General features: G+C 45.5%; 1 protein-coding gene across 2 annotated transcripts in view; it reads left to right on the top strand.

Annotated features, from left to right (window-relative positions):
* The first annotated feature begins 4701 nt into the window (after positions 1–4701).
* map1aa (microtubule-associated protein 1Aa) overlaps positions 4702–18716 on the top strand; it is a 34325-nt gene continuing 20310 nt past the window's right edge. Inside the window, exons 1-2 of one of the 2 annotated variants that reach the window (XM_035628917.2) lie at positions 4702–4980; positions 6584–6685. In XM_035628917.2, coding sequence (XP_035484810.2) covers positions 4734–4980; positions 6584–6685 — 349 coding nt within the window. In that variant the 5' untranslated portion in view covers positions 4702–4733. Of the gene's footprint in view, positions 4981–6583; positions 6686–18145; positions 18277–18716 lie in introns of those variants that run through there. The other variant, XM_047331481.1, reaches the window with a different exon arrangement.

The raw sequence follows: 18716 nt of genomic DNA, 5'->3' as shown, positions 1-18716 counted from the left end.
ATCCGCGTCTTTCTTTGGCCTGAAAAACACAAACACTGATTCACAGATTTGGATCAGGTCCATGTCCTCGATTCATCTTCTCTTCCAAATAAGAACCCGGACGTCTGACGTGTTGAAGTCACCACAGACGGCGGATCTCCGTCGGTACCTGTGATCGTGAGAGATTAAAAACCTGCCATGCGAGCTCAGGGGTTTATGGATCAGATGCCTTTTTAATATCCCCTGCGCTGGCTCACGGTTTCGGAGATTAACCACGAGCATCATCACTTTGTCTTCGTCGTTTGACAAGCCTGCAGTTTCCATGGAGACAGCCACATTTTCCTGTAACAGCAGCGTGTCTGCATGTTTATGCAAATACAGATCACAGAGGTTCTAGTCGCAAGAGAGAGAGAGAGAGAGAAAGTACAAAGCACCGATCGCTTGACTTGATCGAGGCGGCCGGGGGAAAGTGAGGAGGACCAGGGGGGCCAGTTCCCCGGGGCCCTCAGACTTCCAGGGGGCTTCCAAGCCTCAGACCACTCGTGGTGCTTGGTCCAAGACTTCCAAAGGAAGTTTCATGACAGAGCCCTTAGTGCTTATGTGGTGAGCGAACCACTGGGGCCCCCCAGACCCCCCTGCCCTTACAATGTGAGGGCCGCTGGGGTCATGTTCCCCCAGGGCCCTCACGGGACCAAGATCCGGCCCTGGGGGGAGGATGAGGAGGAGGAGGAGGAGGAGGAGGGTGAACATCAGGGACCCCTTGAGTAAAGTCGTCACAGGCCCTGATGCGTTTGAAATGAAAAGTAAAGTGTTTGAATTCATATTCCATGTACAAAACGGTCCTATGGGGTCTCAAACGACATCCTGCGAGAAATATGATTCAATACCGCGATGCAGAAGGTTCAATAAATCCTCTGCCGACAGACTGTAACTCCATCAAGCAACATTATACAGTTTGAGAAAAGGTATGAATTGCTATTTTTTCCCTTGCAGAATCCAGATCAGAGGCTCTCCTCTCTCTCTGTGATAGCACCCGCATGCCTCTTGTGTTTGATATTAAAATACTCTATATGTGTTTATTCTGCTCCAGGTCACCTGGAGGTGCAGCCACACAGCTCTGCTCTACAGCGGCGCGTGCATGTCACCGACCGGCATTTGAATATGGAAACAACTAAAGATGGAGACGTCCTGGCTGAGGGAACAAAGCGCCGATGAAACACCTGACTCCACCGTGCGCACGTCGTGGCGCCTCCAAGAGCAACGACACATGAAATACGAGATGTCCAGGACGCTGCCCCGGGGTGAACTTCAGCTCCTCGCGCTGGCACGTCGTCATCTCTGCAGGTCGCAGCTGACACCCACATGAAGAAAAAAAGTGCGCAGCCAAACCCCAACATGTCTCACCGGAGCCTGGCGCACTCCGACGCGCGCACCGGGAGCCTGCGCACGCGGCTCCGACGCGCGCCCCCAACGAAACACGACGTCTCCATATTCACTGCATTCAAATAAAATCAAGGGATTATTATTTATTTTTTACCTTAGGAATCAATATGTCCGCTGCTCTGGGCTCGTCCCCCCCAGTGCCTGGCTCCTGTGTCCCGTCGGCTGCGCTGACAACGCGTCCACCATCGCACCGTCCCGCCGCGCTGCCGCTGTTGTGCTGCGCGTCGTCAGGGTGTGGAATCATACACACGCATGGCAACGGCGCGATGCTCAGGCATTAAAAAAAAAATTGAATAAAAAAAAATAAAAAAAATCATAACGTCTCCATGATGCTCATTTCCTCCGGCGGTCGGACACACTCTGCCTCGCGTGGAGGACGACTGGGACTACAGCCATTTAGAAAGAAAATTACAAATATTAAGAAATTAACTTTGACATTTTTCTACTAAACTTTACTTTAAAATAACTTTTTTTTTTAAAAAAAAAGATGAAAACATGAAAAAAATAACGTACGTTTTTATGTGAGTAAAAAAAAATCGACCTTTTTTGTTGTTGTCATTCAGTCGGTTTTGTTAAATTCATATAAATTCATAAACAAATATTATTTCTGAAGCCAATTTTATTCTGTGGTTATTTCATCGAACTGGATGCAATAGTTCGGTCGTCGTTTATGCATAATATTGGAATATGAAGGTGGAAGAAATGTGTGGAAGACAAAATACTGAAGAGACAGAAAGTATTTTTTTAAAGAAGTGTTTTTTCTCGTCATGTTGGGACACTGAAAAAAATACTTTTCTAAACATTTAACTTGAGAGACAAAAGTTTAAAATCTGTCTGTTCAGTGGATTTAGTTTTTTTTGCCAAACATGATTACATTACAATTGCAACAAACATAAAGGTTCATAAGTGAATTTACACTGTTTGTACAATCATTAACCAGTTTGATTGTCAGATTTTTCTTTTGTCCTTTCTTCGTATTCGCCATTAATGTTTTCACTTTGTATTCTTATACAACTAGAACAATAGAAGCCCTTTATAATCTTCAATCTGGAGCAACATCTATGTTTGAATGACTGAAGTTATTTATCTGTGATTGTGTTTTTTGATTTTCAAACACTATGTATTTATAAAAAAAAATGTAGCACGTGCTCCTGTAGCTCTCCACCCGTCCAGCAGGGGTCAGCAGACGCTCTGGAGAGTGTGAGGCCGGAGTGCTGACTCACTGCTGGTGACTGACACACACACACACACACACACACACACACACACACACACACACACACACACACACACACACACACACACACACACACTCTCACACACACACACACACACACACACACACACACACACACACTGATGATGATGATGATGATGATGATGATGATGATGATGATGATGATGATGATGGGACTGGACCAGCACGACCTTCCCTGAATCTCTTATGGACCAGTAAGATTATACTTTGAATACTGTATGTTCACCCTGTTATTACACCCATACTGTAGGTATTCAAATCAACCCAATATTCATAATGCTGATGCCCTGTACTACAGCTTTCGGAATCGATAAATTCCAACAGTGATTATGAGGAATGATTCTGAAAGAACGACTCCTTTCCGTGAAGAAGCTTCAAGATACAACGTCGATGGAATCACACCAAAAAAAAAAGATGTAGTGAAGTGAAACGTCAACATAAATCATGTGTCTCATAACCAAGGAGAGGTTTTGTGGTCTCATATTTCCAGATGCTGCAGCAAAATACGAGTTGTTTTGTTGTTATTTCTCAGAATCTCTCCACCTTCGTCTTTTCCTGCTCGGCCCGAACAGAGCTGTGATATCTGCAGTGCAGGACCCGTGTCATCCATCACAGGCCCCGCCAGGGAATATTTGTCTGAAGTATTTTTAGCGGCGCAGTGATATGAACGTTAGAGAGATCAGGCACGTGTGTGTGTGTGTGTGTGTTTGTGGGTGTGTGTGTGTGTGTGTGTGTGTGTGTGGTTCTCTTGTGCATTAAAAGGAAACAAGAGAAGTGCTGTAACTTTCAGAGCTGCTGTGTCTCTTCATGTTGGATAGTGAGTTTTTCTTCTCTTGTATGTGCTGGATGAGGCTGGAATTATTCTATATTCTTACTGTAAATCACTCTGTGTCTCAGTCTGTTCTGACTTGACTCTGTCCTGTCTCGGCCTCTCAGCCTCGAATCCTTTTGGTTCTTACTGACGACATGCGTCTGTAAAGTGGATGAGAAAACATTTAAAACAGGTTAAACAACTTCCTGAAACACCCGGGTACCATCTTTGTTTAATCAAACCTTTACTCAAACATGAGGAAATATTGCATTTGTTCTGACTATTTCCAGCGGCGGTTTAAATGAAGTTTAATAACAAGGTTCAGGAACAAGGACCTACTCTTCATCCCTTGACTCTTCATCCATTGAATCTTCATCCCTTGACTATTCATCCATTGACTCTTCATCCCTTGACTCTTCATCCATTGACTCTTCATCCATTGACTCTTCGACCCTTCGTCCCTCCACCCTCATCCCTTCACCCCTCCCTCCCCCTATTCACATCATCTCAACATTCAAATATCTAACTATAATAAGAAAGAACATTGTCACATCCTTTATATTTGTATACAAATGCAGTTTACTGTGTGTGTGTGTGTGTGTAATGGGTGGAATAGCTTTTCTTCCGCCTCGCAGCGTTCCTGCCTCATAATGATCCGATTCAAACGTCTCTTGAATCCTAAAATAACAGTGTTTTTCTCTTTGCTGGCTGTTGAGTCTTTGTTGTCACTGATGGTCTCTGCTCAGACGGGAACAAAGATGTGTCAGTCCAGCGAACAGAACCCGCGGCCTGGTACTCGCAGCGACACGGATATAAATAGAGTCTTTGTGAGCAGTCGTCTGACACCGCGGATCAATATGAGAACCACGGGACTGTACAGTAAGTGACACTAAGTGACAGTTAACCCCCACAACGACTCGCTGTACACGCTCGCTGACGGTCACGTGGATGTTTCCACACATTGATTCTCGACCTTTAGTTCATATAATAACATCTTCATCTTCTCTGTCCTCTTCATCACCTTTACCCTTGTCTTCATCGGCGATATGTGTTTCCACAGGGTCACGTAGGAAACAGGATGAAGATAAATTCCCATGTCCCTCTTTTCCCTTTCGTCCAATGACACGTTGAGACATCAAATAGCCACATAACCTGCGGGCCAATCACACGCGTGCCACCCGGCGGAGTCACGCCCACCTCGCCCTGCACCGTCATGGGCGCTTTGCTCCGGATGCAGTTGTCATGGAAATGGAGAAGTGCTCAGTGTCGGCCGGTGGCTCCCCTGTTACCATGGAGATCCCCATCGCAGCAGCAGCAGCAGCAGCGGAGCAGGCAGAGCCCGTCTCCGTTCAGCACCATGGACAGCGCCGAGCCGCAGCAGCAGCAGCAGCAGCAGCGCCGCAGCACAGACGCCATCGCATGCTGATCGTGGTCGGAGAGGTTTCCACCAGCCATCACCTCGACGCGGCCAGGAAGCAGATCACACAAGGTGAGGAGGGCGGGGGGGTCGGGGGAGGAACCTCCATCTTCCGTCTCACAGATCTGTTCAACTCAGGAATCTGTAAAAAGAAAACAAGTAGTTCAAGGCAATTTAGGGAGTTATAGCATATCTACTATACAGTGTCTGTTACAGTCAGCAGACATTTCATCCACTGTATCTGTAAGTTTGAATTATGTCGCATAGAAGAAACGTATATCATTTGTTAATCTCGTGGAGGCCTGACACCCCGACAGTTCCTTATAAACTGTCTGGTCGTGGAAGATTGATAACTGATCTATCATTTCAATAAAACGACACAAATCATTGTACTTACCTAGAAAATCTGGCATTGAAACGCCCCGTGGGCAGGTTTGGCTTTTTTTTTCTTCTTTTCTTTCTGTCTTCTTGGGTTCTTTTGGTCTTTGTCTTTGTTTTTTAAATGTATTATTATTATTAAACTGCATGCACCTCCTTTTAAAATGTCTCTTTATTGATTTTCTATTCATTAATTTATTTTCGGTCCTCTGTTAAGAGTTATTTCTTAATTGTTTGTGATTCATTTTTATTTGTGTTTAGTTAAAATTGTAAAAAACAAAAAAAACAAATCACAAATCATAATGTAAAATAAATACTCCAGTAGCAATTAAAGACCTGATTTCAAAAAATAACAAAGGTAAGAGAAGTGAGATATTATTAACAAGTGCTATTATTATCATTATGTAGAATAAATCCTTTCAGTTTGATGTCAAATCACAGATTGTATATGTTTACTGATCATGTACATGTGAGCAGAATTTTGCCGTTGTAGTTTGTCAACGTGGAGCCAATTCTAGCTACTTAATACTTCACTAGGTCGAGTAATAATATAGCTCAAGATCATATTTTATGAGCTCATCATTTGTTTTGTATGTAAAAAGTATGAATATGATAAGAAATGTGTTTCCATTAGTGTCAAATGAATCCGTTAGCTTTACCGCTCGTCCTTTTGAAGGTTTTTCTCCAGTCTATCACAGGAAAATTTGTATTTTAAAATGAAAATGCTCATGTACAAATTATTAATGTACTTAAATACCTTTAAAAACTTGAGTAGCTGTACTTACTCTGTAACCCTCCTCTGTTGTAGTTGTCAGAAATCCCACGATTCTGAACACGCCGAGTTCAGAATCGGGGTAAATTATTCATATTTCATCATAAATTAAATGAACCTCAGTTCACAATGTGTGTAATGTGGTAGCGTGGCTGAATACAGCGACCTCCAGTCACATACTACAACTATTAAACCTTTGTTTCATTTTTAAAAAATCATGTAGAAAAATTAAAACGTGACAAATTATTGTCAGACCAAAAGGAAATTTTCTGAATAATAAATATATGATCGGTTGGTTTTGGACATTAAGTTGCACTGTTGCTCATTTACTCTCTAATTTACTTTATAAATCGTGAGTATAATCTACTATACTTTTTTTCTCAGTGCTGCAAATAAACACAGACACAAGTCGGACATCGACTCCACAGAAGTGACAGTAGTTTATGTTTTCGGCCACAGATTCTCTGCTGACGGATGAAAGAATCACAATGTTTGATTCATTTTCTCTCTGTGTGTTTCTCACAGGTTTGCGCTCGTGGAACGTGGATCTGACCGTTTGTGGCCTGAACAAAGAGCTGCAGGCGTTCGAGACCAGACACACCGCTCAGTTCTCAGCACACGTCAAAGGTCAGTCAGTCGGAATCGTTGAATCTTGTCCACTACAGTAAATACAGTCGCAGCAGTGTGAAGCTGCAGCCTTGCCATCGTCTCGTGGCCCTGCAGCCTCTGGGCCGATCAGATCCCACTCAGTCTTCTTCTTCTCTGATCTCCACACGTGCACTGGTGCGATATATCTGACACGGCCTCGTATTGATCTGGCTCCTCCTACATGTCAGGCTTAGGAATCCATAGAAGGCCCAACGTGATCGCTGGAGGAATATTAGATGAGGCTCCGCGCTGGATTGAGAACGGAGCTCGTTTGCTCTCTTTGTTAAAAAACGCTTAAATCACAACATTTTTTTGTAGCCCGTTGTCCAATGAACAGCTGAGGAGGAGGAAACTAAAGGTATCTCTGAAAAGCAGCTAGGTGTTGGTGAACGTCTCCTCCCATGTGGCCGGTTGTGCTAACGCAAAGAGAAGTTTGTCTTTTGACGCGAGGGCTGTTTCTCTCGGTAAAGTTCAAGTATCTCAAGTAACAAAACACCTTTAAAAATCAAACGCAGCTCGCAACAGAGGCACACGTGGAGAGTCTGAGGTAGGCAGAGCACGCCTCCCCACCCTTTCCATGTGAGCTTTCATGGAACGTGAGGCAAGGGGGGGAGGCAGCTAAACAAAAAGAAATCCCCTGGTGCAGAACAGAGCAGGCGTCAGTGACAACGTGTGACATTGATTGAGTCGGATGCATGATGAGGAGGGGCCGGGTTGAGAAGTGGCGGGCGGTGAAAGCAGGAAGCGTAGGCGGAGGATCAGCCGTCAGCTGATGTACTGGATCGTGGCTGCGAGCTGTAGGCTGTGGCCTCTAAAGGGGCAGTAACCGATTTTGGAGAAAGATTGTTTGTTGATGACTTTTTGATGTAACTTGAACCAGATTTGCCTTTATTGATTTTTTAAATTTTTTTTTACTGATTGTCAATAACGTCTTAAAACAGGTTCAGTTCAGTTGTGAATTCTGAATGAAGCCTCTGCAGAATGAAAACAAAGAAGACGTGAGGAGATTTATCTGGTTACTGCAGAACTACTGTAATTACTTATTACTTATTATTAATTAATACTGAAATCTGATTCATCAATTTGTTGTTTGCATAAATGTAGTGATTGAGGAAAAATATCAACCGTACGCAGCAGATGGAGGATTCAATCAGGTCCTCGTGCAGAGAGAGAGAGAGAGAGAGAGAGAGAGAGAGAGAGGCACCAACTGCTATTGATCCTATCGATCAGTCTCTCTCTCTCTCTCTCTCTCTCTCTCTCTCTCTCTCTCTCTCTCATTCTCTCTCTCTCTGAAATCTCATCCTGCAGTAAACGATGAGGGTGAACACACACCGCTGGACGCATCACATGACGAGTGCCGCATCCTAATGCAAACACACACACACACACACACACACACACACACACACACACACACACACACTATAGTATTTCAGTAGGGCAGGATTTGTCCGGACGTATCAACATTCGCAGTAATTCGATACGATTGAAGAGAGAAAACTGCACCGGAGCTCTTTATTGAGTCGATATCGAAACGCCGATGTGTGTGTGTGACTGAGAAACGTTCAGTCCAGACAGTGAGCACATTGAAAAGGTTGTGTTGCCCGAGGCGCCGACCTCAAACGGGTTCGCATCAAGACGAACAGTCGGAGCCAAAATGGCCGCAGCGAACCTCCGTCCCTGAAGTCCTGGAGCTGGAGCTGCTGAGGAGCGTTTTAGGATATTTGTTATATTTGCTGTGACACGATGTGGAGCTCATTCGCTCGTCCTGTTTCCAGAGAGCAGGGCGGGCACAGGTTTCATGAGTTCAGTTTCCAGGTCCAACTTCATGGGACCAGGACAAACGAGTCATACGAACAGAACTAAATGGAGGCTGACGTGACGCGACGGGTACGGCAGGAGTGAGGGACGAAACTGAAGCACTGGCTAAACAGTGTTATGGGTTTTTTGTGAATATAAAAGTTTAAAAAAGCCCATAGGTTGTGTAAAGGGAGCTCCTCTCCCCCGACAAGAAACTCTGCTTCTGAAGCTCCTGAAACCATTCGCCAGTCGTCCGTTACTTCCTGTAACATGGTGACATCACCGTATGACGGACGTGCATAAAACACGTCTAGCGACTAGTCTGACACGCCCCCAACGAAAGCCGGGTGAAGCGAGAGAACGAGAGAACTTCCCACACGCGCTGGAACCGTTCGACCAATCACAACAGCGTGGAGCCAGCCGGCCAATCAGAGCACACTGGGCCACATCGGGAGGGAGGGGCCTTAAAGAGACAGTGTTTCAGACAGGCGTTGTAAAAGAGGAGCTGCAGGAAACATCCGCAGCTTCATTAGACCAACGTAGAGGAGGAGGCGTGAGGATTGTGCGTTCAGGGAAGAAATCTGTGGTTTTCACAGGAAGATTTTATGATTCGTTGAGCAGCTTTCTGGTGTTACACATGATAAAACCCTTCATCTACATCAGCGGTTTTGAAGCATCAACTTGTGAACTGAGGAACTGACTGATCAATTGTTGGGCGTTTAGAGGAGGAGGAGGAGGAATTAGAGGAAGAGGAGGAGGAGGAGGAGGAAGAGGAGGAGGAGGAGGAAGAGGAGGAAGAGGAGGAGGAAGAGGAGGAGGAGGAAGAGGAGGAGGAGGGGGAGGAAGAGGAGGAGGAGGAGGAGGAGGAGGAGGAGGAAGAGGAGGAGGCGGAGGAGCAGCTCAGTAATTGAGGACCTGCTGATGTTGTGTGGCGAGAGCAGCCAATAAAAGGGAGCCAGTTATCTCCATTAAAACCTTTCATCCGCTTCCTCCTGAGAAATAATAATGTGTCTCTGCCGAGCCCCAGAGGGGTCGTCGCAGCTCAGCGAGGTGGAGGACGAGGTGGGAGGGAGGCGTGCAGGCCAGAGGTCACATTGGAAAAATTGATCAGATCCAGGCAGTTAAAAACAAAAGAGAAGGAAACGTCCTCAGAGGCGAGTTCGCCCTCGAGGGCCTGAAGGTCAGTCGCTCCGAGCCCACCCGGCTCCTTTCATCGCCAGGTTTCAGAAACTAGCTCCTGTGATTGGTGTTTACTCTTGAGAGGAACCTCGCACGGCCACAACACAAAAGCTCCTCACGGGATTGGCTGCCGGCCGACGCTCCTCCTCCTCCTCGCGCGTGTGCCTTGAATACTAATGAGCGCTTGGTGGAGGAGTGCACAGTCACCATGGCCGACGTGTGGCAGGGAGAGGCCTCCCTCCGCTGACGGCTCATCACGTGATCGGAGGAACAGTCGGCGGTTTGTGAGCGTTTTCAAATGGTTTTGAAAAAAGTCTGGGATTGAAGATTTTCCCTTCAGCGCTCACGTCACCGACCGATACGCGTTCAAAGATCCTGAGGGAGGACGACGTGGGGATTGATGACACAGAGATGTTTTAAGCAGCGACAATAATCTGCAGGATTTGATGTTGATGCCAATTAACTGCAGCCTCAGCGATTTCCTACTGTGTTAGTTGATTGACAAAGAAAAAAGTGTAACCAGGTTGACGCAACACATCGACATGGTTGATGTTGTGTTCCATTGGGGCTAATTTGCTTCAAATCAAATTATTGAAATGATGTGTAATGAACCGTGGGCTTGGGGACTTTTGTTTGTCCACTTGGGGCAGTTATCTTGTGTCTAAGGTCCCGAAATAGATCAGATAATGAGGTGAACTGTGGCAGGAAGTCAAAACTCTCCTCCTCCTCCTTCTCGTTCTCCTCAATGTGCAAACCCCGGAGACGGCCACAGTTTCCTTCGACGCTCCGTCGCGTCATGATGAAGAGGATGAAGTGTGACACACAGGTAATGAGCGCGTCCAGCACTTCGCGTCCAGTTAGTGTCTCAGGCCTCGGCATCGCAGCAGTATGTGTCCCGATGGACCGGTGAGACACGGGGACGGACATGCTCTATATCCCAGGAGAGGAGGAGGAGGAGGAAGAGGAGGAGGAGGAAGAGGAGGAAGAGGAGGAGGAGGAAGAGGAGGAGGAGGGGGAGGAAGAGGAGGAGGAGGAGGAAGAGGAGGAGGAGGAAGAGGAGGAAGAGGAGGAGGAGGAGGAAGAGAAGGCAGAGGAAGAGGAGGAGGGGGAGGATAAGGAAGAGGAAGAAGAGGAGGGGGAGGAGGAGGAAGAAGAAGAGGAGGAGGAGGATGAAGAAGAAGAAGAGGAGGAGGAGGATGAAGAGGAGGAGGAGGAAGGTGGAGGAGGAGGAAGAGGAGGAGGAGGAAGAGAAGGCAGAGGAAGAGGAGGAGGGGGAGGAGGAGGAGGAGGAGGAGGATAAGGAAGAGGAAGAAGAGGAGGGGGAGGATAAGGAAGAGGAAGAAGAGGAGGGGGAGGAGGAGGAGGAGGAGGAGGAGGAAGAGAAGGCAGAGGAAGAGGAGGATAAGGAAGAGGAAGAAGAGGAGGGGGAGGAGGAGGAGGAGGATAAGGAAGAGGAAGAAGAGGAGGGGGAGGAGGAGGAGGAGGAGGAGGAGGAAGAGAAGGCAGAGGAAGAGGAGGAGGGGGAGGAGGAGGAGGAGGAGGGGGAGGATAAGGAAGAGGAAGAAGAGGAGGGGGAGGAGGAGGAGGAGGAGGAGGAGGAAGAGAAGGCAGAGGAAGAGGAGGAGGAAGAGGAGGATAAGGAAGAGGAAGAGGAGGAGGGGGAGGAGGAGGAGGAGGAGGGGGAGGATAAGGAAGAGGAAGAAGAGGAGGGGGAGGAGGAGGAGGAGGAGGGGGAGGATGAAGGTGTCAGTCAGGGTTCCATGAATGCAGCTGTTGTCACCCACGGTGGATCTAATAAAGACTCAGTGGAGCCTGGTGGCTCATGAACAGGATCTATCCTCAGGGGAGATGGAGTCATCACGTCTGTGCTCACACACGACAACACACACACTGTAAATCTGCAGCCGTGAATTCATCCTCACGTCGATGCGTCAATATTTCAATATTACTGCTCGTCGCCCAAATAAATAGTTGAATATTGCAAAATAATATATATTTATATTGAATTTAGTGCTGTCAGGTTTTTCCCCTTTTCCTTGTGTTGTGACTTTTTTTGTAAAATGTAAAATTTCTGCGACATTAAAAATACTTTTTGTACATTAAACCAGACGTGGATCTTTCACTGACCTTACAGCTACAGTGTGTCATATTCAGAAGAACGTAGAGTTGAATATATTGTCCATATTGTCCATAACTATGTGTTTATATATGTATAAACACATAGTTAACTCATATATAATGAGTTAGATATAGTCACATGAGGTGGACCGACCTCCGTGTGAGTCTCCATGTTTCTACGTCGTGTTGAATACGGATGTTGAACTAGAATACATCACGTTCACGTAGAATTTTCAGACGCTGCCGGAAACCAGAAATGGAATCAGCGGTGCGCCGCCGTAAAGTGTCCCCTGTCGGTCGCTCGGTTGGTTGCGGTTTGCAACTTTACCACCAGATGCCGTCAGAAAGTGACTTATCTTACTGATACGTTCAGTGTCAGCGTATTTGTGATTTGCTAATTCTGTAAATTTAATAAACATATCCCCGTTGAACAAACAATTACATTACAATGTGTCACCAGACTGAACGATGAACACGTGCGATGTAGAGAGCAGAGAGAGAGTGTTCGCTACATGACACCGCTCGACCTCGCCCTGCGAACGTGTGGTCAGAGAGCGAGACAGAGATGAGTGGCGGCTGAGAGGCCGTCGGCACAGATGGGCAGCATTATTATTAAAGACACACACACACACACACACACACACACACACGCTGGCAGGACGTGGAATGGAAGGAAAAGTGCCGAGCAAACACCCTTCCAGAGTAATGAAGGTGGAGGCGGTGACATCACTCAGCAGGTTGTAGTTCCTGTCTGACAGCTGCATTGCTCCTTTATTGAACCTGAACGTGTCTCAGTGGAGATCGTATCGCTCCGACAAGACTCTACAGTCGGAGACGTCTTCTGCTTTTCACTTTTTTCCCTTTTTTCCTCGAGTGTGTTATAGGTTGTTCTTTTTTAAAGGTAAAAATTCTGTTAAAGAAAACAAAAACAAAGTTGGTGGTAGAACTCTGCTCCTGAAACGACTCGTCGGTCGTCCGGACGATACGACCGTCACATTGTGACATCACCATGTCACAGAAGAGCATAAATCATGTCATTGGGCTAGTCTAACACGCCCCCTTCAACAACACCGGGTAAGGCGAGAGCGAGAGAACTTCGACCAATCACAACAGAGTGGAGCCAACCGGCCAATCAGAGCAGACTGGGCATTATTGGAGGGAGGGGCCTTAAAGAGACAAGAGGCTGTGAAAGAGGATCTGCAGGAAACTGAACATCAGAGCATGTGAACCTTTACCAGTAATAACCCAACATTAAAATGATGAACCTGAATATGAGCAGAACATGTCTCATATGACAGACAGACAGACAGAATGACAGACAGACAGACAGAATGACAGACAGTCAGTCAGACAGACAGACAGACAGACAGAATGACAGACAGTCAGACAGATAGTCAGTCAGACAGACAGTCAGTCAGACAGACAGTCAGACAGACAGACAGAATGACAGACAGTCAGACAGACAGACAGACAGACAGTCAGTCAGACAGACAGACAGATGGTGAAGACAGACAGTCAGACAGACAGACAGACAGAATGACAGACAGACAGACAGACAGAAATAATGACAGACAGTCAGTCAGACAGACAGTCAGACAGACAGACAGAATGACAGACAGTCAGACAGACAGTCAGTCAGACAGACAGTCAGACAGACAGACAGATGGTGAAGACATTGCCTCGTGTCAGATGTAACTACACTTACAACATGTATTGTCATTTGTTCTTGTTCTCTCTTTTCCCCCTCGTGATGTTTCTGATGAAGCTTCTGAAACATCAGCAGCTCGTGTTTCTTTCTTTATTGATTTCTGCCTGAAGAAAAGGTTCAGAGATGTTTACAGCAGGTCACAGGTCACAGGTCACAGGTCACAGCAGCAAGTAAATGAATTTAAAAGTTCCTCATCTGATGAGTAGATAACATTTTAATGACATGCTTTGAAAAAGAAAAAGTGTCCGTGAGTGATGAAACAGCGTTTTGTCCTGGGTGTGGTTTCAGAGGACGGATGCTGATTAATAATTCAGCGGTCGTTATTGATCCGTCCTCTCTGCAGACAGAGCTGTACGTCAAGAGGGAGGGGCCACTGCGTCTGGACCTGACGACACACACACACACACACGCACACTCACATACATATCTACACACACTAATGCACTAAAGTTTGTGGGAGACAGTCAGATGACTGTAACGTGAACTGGACTGTGGAAGACGAGAGTCTGTGGGGACGTTTGTCACGTCCTCGGGGTGAAGGACGAACACATTACATCACTTCATGAGGTTCGTCTGGTCTCTCTCTCTCTCTCTCCTCCCCCGTCTCTCTCCTCTCCCCCCGACCGGTCGAGGCAGATTCCCTCTTCTCAAATCCACTTCTCTTTGTGGGAACTGACGGGGTTTCGCCATGATATCGTAACGATGCGTTCAAACCAAAACGCAAGAAGGGGATTTTCACACAAGCTTGTTTGTGCTCATTAAGTTTTGTTTCGCATCATTCGTCGGCGTCTTCCGCGTGGATGACAACTCTCTTTCCCTCCTGAAATATTCGTATTCTTCAAGTGCCGCATCCGTCGCTCGCTGGGAACTTTTCAGCAGATTTTCCGGACATTTGACGACAGAGCTCCGGCAGGGAAAAGTTCAAAAATGAAAAAATGTCCAGAGCACTGACGTAAAACTGCCTTGAGATCACGTACGTTGTGATGCAACTACACTGTTATCAAATTGGATCTGCAGTATATGAAATATGAAACTGGTCTTTTAGAGGCTTTTCATTGTAAAATGCACAAATGTAGTTTCGAGGAATCTGTTTCCCATAAATGTGTGCGACAGTAGTTTCACCTCGGGTTAGTTCTCACTCTCACTCACACTCGGCCAGAGAGAGGAAACAGCTGCTGCTGCACACGGACACGGATCAACGGCGGAAGCTGCCGGTCACGGCGGTAATCCTCCACGCGCGCCTCCGAAAACACAGCAAGTCCACGGATATGCTGACGAACCACGTGACCTTGACCAACCGCTCGCTCCCTCTCTCTATGGAGAGAGTGGAGAGTGACGTGAGGAGGAGGAGGAAATGAGACATTCAGGGGAGAGAGAGAGAGAGAGAATCGAGTCTGGAGGAGAAGGGCGTGGCAGCGAGCAGCTGCGTGACATTCAGAGGAGGATGAGCGGTCACCGGAGACGAGGCTGCATCAGTGCTGCCGCCGCCACAGACTCACTGTGATGAACTTGAGTTTCACTAACGGAGGCAATTTGAAACACCAACGGCAACTCCCTGCTGGAAATGAAGACCCCCTATTACATTTTCACACTTCCTAAAATGACAAAGTGTTATCATAGTTTATAATATATATATATATCCCTTGAGTCATGCCACCTCTCGGAGCCCGCCGACATCCTCGCACTCTTCAAACTATTGCCATTCCGTGGTCTTTTTTTTGCGCACAGCTCTGAATCTATAGCCACGCCCCCTGATTTGCATATGAGAAAGGGAACTAAATAATAAATGTGGCATTAGGAATTAAAAGTCCCCGGAAATAAATAAAAGAAAAAACTATTTATTTATTTATTTAACTAGTTGACTCATTTATATTTATATATTTATATTTTATTTATAATTTATTTTATTTATTATATATTTATTTATTGCCTCAATTATTTATTTCAGGATGTATTCCATAGACATATATATTTACTTATGTTTTTATTCCATATATTTCAATATTGGCTAAAATGGCATTCCAAAGTCTCGCATGTTTGATTCTCTGCTTCAGTGCAGTTGATTAAAAAAAGATTTATGTATTTTAATTACATAAGATTTCCAACCATTTGGATTAGTTTGTCTGTGCAGTCGTGATTGTGGAGGCGGAGCCTTGGTATCGAGGTCCCACCCCCCTCACGCGCTCTCCACCAATCGCAAGTCAGTGTCCGCTGATTCATCATTAACATGAACACGCGAACAAACATCCGTGTGATGAGAACGACCTCACATGACAGAAACATCTCTGATAAAAGTTATTTCACGTATACAGTGGGTTTTTTGTTTGGTCCATGTCCCATCCAATAACATGGGGGAGGGGGCGGGGCTTATGACCTATACTGCAGCCAGACACCAGGGGGCGATCAGGATGATTTGGCTTCCCTTTTAAAGGAACTGTCATGTCGTCCATCTTTATTCACTGTCTTTGATTTCAGCATAAATAAACTGGTAAATGACACGAGTTAGAATGACATTCATGTAAAAACCAGTTTATGAAATGTAAACGTGGTTATTGTGAGTAGGATGGAAACAAATCCATAAACAGTAATATGTTTCCTGATGAAAATACTTTTTCCTATTTTTATATTCTGAGGTGACCTGGAGGATGAGGAAGACGTCTGTCATTCGCTGTCGTAGACAAGATGAAGTGACAAGCTCATCATTTTTAACTTTATGGATTTTTTTTCTTCCTCTCTTCTGTGAGATATTTCTGTATCAAAGACAGTCATTTCCTGTGTGATCCAAAAAAAGTCAAGATGTTATTTAAAATACAAAAGGATGTGAAACGTCTAGACTCTTAGACTTTTTAAAGTGTAACACAGTGTGACACCCACCTCTCTCTCTCTCTCTCTCTCTCTCTCTCGCTCTGTGTTAGCTAGATGTCATGATTCATATTTTACAGTGAGTCAAACTAAAGGAGCTTACAGTCTATTTCAGTTTGCCTCCGTCGCGCCCTGCAGCTGCTGTTTGACTCACAGCTGTGTGAGAAACCCAGAAACAGATGATCCACTTCGCTTCCAAGTCTGAGTATATTATTTGATTCATTTGTCCGGATAAACTACGTCGTCCACCGCAAAACCTGGTATCTGGGATTAATGTAGAGATTTTAAAGAGATTAACGTGATGGTGATTCTGATATTTGTAGAATGATGCACGTGGGTCAGAGACAAGTTTCTAAAAGGGGGAAAAAAACAGAAAACAGGAAAAACTAAACAAAAGTTTAAAAGTTTTCTTTAGTGCAGATTTAACGTGAATAGTATGAATGGACGTTTGGCCTTTCTGCTTTTTACTGCTGTCAAACTTACAGTTGTTGTTGTCGTATACAATGTCAATGGTCATCACCACCAAACAGAGTTATCACCCGACTCTGCAGCTCCTCTGAGCTTTTCCATCGCTGTTTGCTCAAAGTTTGGTCTCAACACTCTCAACATTCTCTAAACGCCGTTTCCATGCGGCAGAAAAAACTAAATTATTGATACTCACCTGAAATCAGAACATTCTTTAGTTAAAGGACCAGATATTGTCCTCAGGAGTTGGTGGCGGAGACCAAAGCAGAGGTTAAAGGAGAGTAAACAAAAAGGTCCTGTGAGGATCTATTGGCAGAAATGGAATATAATATTCTTCATGGTGTTTTCATTAGTTTATAATTACCTCAAAATAGAAAAAAATGTGTTTTTCGTGACTTTAGAATGAGCCAATTCTTCTTCTTGCCCGTTTTGGGCACCTGTTTCTGTTTCCTCTGACGGAGGCAGATATTGAAATTTGGCGGAGTAAATATTTGGTGATTATTTGTTTTTAAAACCAATATATTCCTAATTTTTGCTGAATTGATTTTGATATTTTGATAAAAAAGTTGTCATTTGACGTTCACTTTTGTCTGCAACGACAACGAACCCCAACCCGACTGAAGCTGAACGCAGCATTTAAATGCTTTCAAAGTGTAAAATCGAAGAAGATACTCGAGATGTTACGTCGTTGTCCGGCCATCTTTGGAAATCCAGGGAGATGTGACCAGCGGTGAACCGACGAACGACCTCGTTCTCAACGTGTTGTCGGCCTCAGACAAACCTCACCGCAGCGCCGTATTTCTAATAAATGGCTGCAGCTCTGGATGAAGCTCATTATCGCATACAAGTCGGTAGGTAGGTAGAAGATTCAGTAGGTCGGTAGATGTACTTTACACTACACCGGTATAAGGAATATAAATATCACAAATGTACAATGAATTTTATGATTTTAGCTTTTTGTTCAGATGTTGACACTTGGGCTTCATCTACTGATTAATTGTCATCACTGATTGATCTGCTGATTAGTTTTGTTGGTCTGAGAAATTTCCCAGACTCATTTATGACAATTTGAAATAGATTGTTTCGCCTGATCAACAGTTACAAAACCCAAAGATGTTTAATTCATTGTCACATTAGACAAAAATCCTCACACGTTTGACCTTTTTTGACAATTAACGACTTTAACGTCAAAAGTCCCTCTTTTTCCCCGATTCCCTTGAACGCCTCCGGGTCAAGCGCGAGTGTTTCCCACGCGTCCCTGAACGCAGCACGAGCCGTACTTGCGATAGCAGGGTGTAGGTGTCGAGCTCAGTACCGGGCCGCTCCACCGCGCGCTCCATCCTCCTCCTCCTCCTCCTCCTCCTCCGCAGCATCAGCACCGCCCCTCCCTCCATCCCTCCATCCCGCCGCTCCGCTCCTCGCACCGCACCGACGGACGGTAAGACGCTTTTCTCTCTCCCGGAGACCAGACTCCGCCTGAGGCTTCATCTCCACCCGCCGCGGTGGATGAGACGCGGCTTTGTGCCGATCGACCGGTGGCCCCCGGTTCGGAACCGTGAAGGTCTCGTGCAGATGGTCGAGCGACCGGAATCCGACTGCACGAATCATAAGACACAGGATTTATTTTTGTATTATTATTGACAGAAGCTCTATAGGTGACGTGAGTAACGTTATGATCCATTTCACTGCATTATAATTCTCTCTCTATAATTCATCCATGACATGTTGAAGCTTATTTACTGTACATGCAATATGATGCGTTTGAGTCTCACTGTACTTTCCGGTGTCAGGCCTTTAATCTGGATTTTTTAATCTGAACAGAATGCAGAAGAGGTGATTTGTTTCCTCACAGCAGCATCTCATCTGACTGTGGTCATT

Source organism: Scophthalmus maximus, chromosome 4 (genome assembly GCF_022379125.1).
Source record: "Scophthalmus maximus strain ysfricsl-2021 chromosome 4, ASM2237912v1, whole genome shotgun sequence".
In the NCBI taxonomy this organism is placed as follows: domain Eukaryota; kingdom Metazoa; phylum Chordata; class Actinopteri; order Pleuronectiformes; family Scophthalmidae; genus Scophthalmus; species Scophthalmus maximus.
Note: the sequence above shows the minus strand (reverse complement) of the source record. Positions and strands in the feature narration are given on the sequence as shown.